The sequence below is a fragment of the Macrobrachium nipponense genome, chromosome 23, assembly GCF_015104395.2.
Source record: "Macrobrachium nipponense isolate FS-2020 chromosome 23, ASM1510439v2, whole genome shotgun sequence".
In the NCBI taxonomy this organism is placed as follows: Eukaryota; Metazoa; Arthropoda; class Malacostraca; order Decapoda; family Palaemonidae; genus Macrobrachium; species Macrobrachium nipponense.
This window is the reverse complement of record NC_061090.1, coordinates 71,353,104-71,358,323: the sequence shown is the minus strand read 5'-3', so window position 1 is coordinate 71,358,323 and position 5,220 is coordinate 71,353,104. Positions and strand designations below refer to the sequence as shown.

The 5,220-nt window shown below is 39.9% G+C and overlaps 1 protein-coding gene across 1 annotated transcript in view; it reads left to right on the top strand.

Moving 5' to 3' along the window:
• The first annotated feature begins 4,491 nt into the window (after window positions 1-4,491).
• The window catches only part of LOC135196896 (scavenger receptor class A member 3-like), a 1,560-nt gene continuing 831 nt past the window's right edge, over window positions 4,492-5,220 (top strand). The window contains exons 1-2 of the mRNA XM_064223689.1: window positions 4,492-4,581; window positions 4,948-5,098. Coding sequence (XP_064079759.1) covers window positions 4,993-5,098 — 106 coding nt within the window. The 5' untranslated portion in view covers window positions 4,492-4,581; window positions 4,948-4,992. The remainder of the gene's footprint in view (window positions 4,582-4,947; window positions 5,099-5,220) is intronic.

The following is a 5,220-nucleotide window of genomic DNA, read 5'->3' as shown; positions in this document are numbered from 1 at the left end:
CTTGCAACTGGTATTAAATCTCTCGTCCTAAATTCAGAGAATCTCTCTCGCTTTCTCTTTGCCTGGTTATTTCTCCAAAATTCACAAACAAATGAATTTTGATCGTAAGAGAGAGAGAGAGAGAGAGAGAGAGAGAGAGAGAGAGAGAGAGAGAAAATCTGGGGGCCAGAGATTTTATTAATATGTTACTCATCTTCTACTAAGATTTCACTTTACTCGGCTGAAATCCGAAGACCAGGTAGATTCGATCACTTTAGAGAGAGAGAGAGAGATTCGATCAATTTAGAGAGAGAGAGAGAGAGAGAGAGAGAGAGAGAGAGAGAGAGAGAGATTCGATCAATTTAGAGAGAGAGAGAGAGAGAGAGAGATTCGATCAATTTAGAGAGAGAGAGACCTTACAGACCTTACAGACCTTACATCTTGTTCGGGTTGCCCCAGGTCCCTCAGTGTGAGGCACCTCTAATGTCTACCAGAGAGTTGCTAGTACATCTTCCGGTATATTTTGCATCTTCCAATCTTGGATGGTCTGGGATGCAGTTTAGATATTTGTCGAGCTTATTTCTTAAACACATCTACGCTCACTCCTGTATATTCCTCAGATGAGCTGGCAACGCATGATAGACGCTGCATATCGATGCTGGTGCTAGTGGATTAATGTCCTGTGTGCTTTCCTTATTTTTCCTGTATAGTTTTGGGCACTATTAATCTACCTCTGCTTGCTCTTTCTGATATTTTTAGTTCCATGATATTTTTCTGCTATTCCTTCTATCTGTTTTCCATGCCTGAATTATCATGTAGCGTTCTCTTCTCCTTTCTAGACTATATAATTTTAAGAATTGTAGTCTTTCCCAGTAGTCTAGGTCCTTAACTTCTTCTATTCTAGCTGTAAATGGACCTTTGTACACTCTCTATTTGTGCAATACCTCCTTGATAGTGTGGGTACCATATCATATTGCAATATTCAAGTGGACTACACGAACATATGTTTTATAAAGCATAATCATGTGTTCAGCTTTTCTTGTTTTTTGAAGTGCCGTAACAACATTCCCATTTTTGCTTTACATTTTTGCCAACAGAGTTGCTATTTGATCATTGCATAACATTTCCTATTCATCATCACACCAGGTCTTTAACTGCTTCCTTATTTGTGATGGTCTCATTATTAGGTCCCTTATATGCATATAGCTTTCTTTCTCTGTCTCCATAATTTATTGATTCAAATTTATCAGAGTTAATACCATCCTATTTACCTCTGCCCAATCATATACTTTGTTAAGGTTCTCTTTGTAGAGCGTTCCTATCTTCATCACAAGTAATTCTCTACTTATTCTTGTGTCATCTGCGAAACTACTCACTACCGAATCCTTAACATTATTGTCTATGTCTTCAATCATAATAACAAACAGTATTGCAGCTAACACCGTACCTTGCGGCACACCGGATATTACCTTGGCTTCATCCGATTTCTCGTCGTTTGCAATAACTATCTGTTTTCTGTTGTGTAAAAATTCTTTTAACCATCTTCCTACTTTATCCACGATATTGTGTTTTCTAATTTTCGTTTTCTTTTCGCCAATAATATATTATGGTCTACTTTATCAAAAGCTTTTGCAAAGTCTAAATAAACACATCGTTTCATTTCCGCTTTTCATATTTTTGAATATGTTTTCACGGTGGACTAACAGTTGGGTTTGTGTACTTTTTCCGGGTACGAAACCATGTTGTCCTTTATTAAACAAATTATTTTTTATTAAATGTTCATAATATTTTTCTTCATTACCCTTTCATACACTTTCATAATATGTGATGTTAGACTCACAGGCCTATAATTACTTGCCTCTAGTCCTTGATCCACTTTTGGAAAGTAGGGGTAATATATGCTAATTTGTGCTCATCATATATCTTGCCTGTATCTACACTTTGTCTTAATAATATTGCAAGTGGCTTTGCGATAGAATGAACTACTTTCTTTAACAAAATAGCAGGAATTCCATCAGGCCCTGCAGCAGCTCCATTTTTAATTTCATTAATAGCCTGCACAATATCAGCTTCATTAATATCTATGTCAGCTAAATATTCACTATTTTCATCCCTTACTTCTATATCATTATCTTCATTATCTATTCTAGGGGTGAATTCCTCTCTTATATCGTTCTGCCAGTATGTTGCAAATTTCCTTTTTTTTTTTTCATTCGTTAATCTCCCTTCATTCTCAGGGAGCCTATTTCTATTCTTCTTTTATTCATCTTCTTCGCATATGAGTATAATAGTTGGGGTTTTGCTTGATATTTAATAGGGTTTTTTCTTCCAAGTCCCGTTTTTCAATTCTTTTGATTGTATAATCTTTTGTTCTGCATTTTCTATCTTACTTTTTAGTTCTATAACTTTCCATGCATTTTTTTCTTGTTTTGCAGACCTTTTTTCCACTTTCTGATTTTCTGGAACAAGATCCTTTCTGTCTCTTGGTATGCATGAATGATGTTTTACTTTTCTTCTTCGGTATATATTTTCCACTATTATCTCCAATATTTTATATTGAGAGAGAGAGAGAGAGAGAGAGAGAGAGAGAGAGAGAGATTCGATCAAGAGAGATCAATTTTTAGAGAGAGGGAGAGAGAGAGAGTAGAGAGAGAGAGAGAGAGAGAGAGATTCGATCAATTTAGAGAGAGAGAGATTCGATCAATTTAGAGAGAGAGAGAGAGAGAGAGAAGAGATTCGATCAATTTAGATTTAGAGAGAGAGAGAGAGAGAGAGAGATTCGATCAATTTAGAGAGAGAGAGAGATTCGATCAATTTAGAGAGAGAGAGAGAGAGAGATTCGATCACTTTAAGAGAGAGAGATTCGATCAATTTAGAGAGAGAGAGAGAGAGAGAGAGAGAGATTCGATCAATTCAGAGCAGAGAGAGAGAGAGAGAGAGAGAGAGAGATCAATTAGAGAGAGAGAGAGAGAGAGAGAGAGAGAGAGAGAGAGAGAGAGAGAAGGGGGGGGTTGGGGGGGGGTTGGGATGGGGCGATCCAGTTTTCTCTTCATCTACTTCCATCTAGCTACGACCGAAAACAGTCGACTAAAACTAGGTACCTAACTCACTACTTGGGTCAAAAAGATGCGTATCGGTTTATTTTAAGGACACAGTCATTTGCTTCTCTCCCTCCCCCCCCCCCCCCCCAACCCCCCCCCCCCCCCCCCCCCTCCACAACCCCACCCTCGTCCCGTTCGGGAAACGAACACGGGCACCTCAACTTGCACGGCTGAGCGCGCTTACAATTGCATCGCATCTTAAGAAAAACAAACAGGCAATACTTGATTGACTTCTTACTTACGAGATATCTTATTTTGCCCAAAGTATATAGAATAACTTGATTTTGCCTTTCACGAGGTCTGTTCTCTAGGCAACGTATGGTTCTGTATGTATGTATATGTATGTATGTATGTATGTATGTATGTATGCATTATAAACACATATATGTATAATGCTCCACTCTATTATAATTTGAACTATTACTATTATCACACTCATTAGGTCAACTGATATATCCTATTTTATCATTCATGAATTGGCTAATATAACAATAATCAAACTCCTATTTTTTAATCGTGTCATTTCCTAAAACTTTTGCTACTCTTGAAAACTCTGCATTAAATACCAAACATTTAACACCTGCCGACTCTTTTTCAAGCTGTGCTAAAACATATTACATTTTCTTAACTGAAGCTGACCAGGCAAGCTTGACGCATCACCTTGGAAATGCAACAGCTTAATTAAAAATCTTGAAATGATTCCAGGTCATGTCAGGACGATGTATTGGCTGGCTCTGATATCAATCTGCGGCGCTCTGGTTCCATTTTCGTCAGCGGAGGACGCATTCCTTGTTTCCCGAGGCTCATCTGACGAACAATCACCCCTCTCTCCAGAGATCTTGGTGCTGGACAACATTATTAAACGATTAAAAGACAGGGACGAAGTTTTATCCTTCAAAAATTATGAGAGAGCGAGAATGGATCAGATCATACCCGACGCCATCTTTAGTCTGGATGCAGACCGACGCCAGCCCTCCAGAAACTCCATCCTTTCTCGGGCACGCCGGAGGAGACAAGTCCTGAGCGGCTGTGGGTATTATCCGTGTCCGCAGCAACCGCCTATATGTCCTTACGGACAAGGATGTCCTTATGGCCCTGCTCCATACCCTGCCCCTGTTCCATACCCTGCCCCTGTTCCATACCCTGCCCCTCCACCTTACGTACCTGTTCCTCCACCGGCCCCTTCTCCAACATTAATTCCACTTCCATACCCACCTCCACAACCTCCCACTCCATCATATTACATACCAACATTTCCGCCACCAGTTTCCTCCTCAGCCTACTTACGTACCCAGCCACTTACATACCCCAGCCTACTTACATACCCCAGCCTCCTGCCCCTTACCCTAGGCCTACTTTTCCACAAGATCTCCCCCAGTAATAGTACCTGAACCTCTTGTCCACCGTCAACCCAAATACTTCAGATAAGCTGGGGAACTTAAAGATAGTTCTGTCACAGGCTGGAAATTGCAAAAACACGGGATGCAGCAACAGATGCAGGGTAAGCAAGCAGTCCTTTGCTGAATCAAAGACATTTTCTTGTATCGTCATATGATTTGTAGATTTGTTGAATCCTAGTGGTCCTCTGTGACTGCAGTAAAGTCATGAATACACGCTTAAGTGTGAGTGAAACAGTAGCAAAAGTGTTTAGCACTGCAAGCAAGAAATTGTGAATCTAGCACAATTAGTATTTATGGTTTATATGCCTTCATTTTGGGAGAACAGATTAGGACTGTTCATAAGTACTCCCATCATTTTCTGTAGCACGTAGTCATTGAGCTGAATATCATAACTATTACTAAACTAGTAGTCATGAAGGTGGGTACCACAACTATTCCTAAACTGAAACCTTACCTCAATTGAACAGAGACCTAGGAGAGAGAAGTGTACCATCGACTACGACACCCTGCTCATGCGTCTGACCTTTGTAGAGGAGAAACTGAGGGACCTGGAGAAGATAGAGGCCAGGCTGAAGATCTCCATAGTGATTCTACAAAGCATCAAAAACGATCCCAGATGTAAGTTTAGTTAAGTATATCTTAGTTTAACCAGACCACTGAGCTATGGGCTGGCCCGTAGGATTAGATATTTTCATGTGGCTGGGAACCAATTGGTTCCTAGCCACATTAAGCCTACAGCT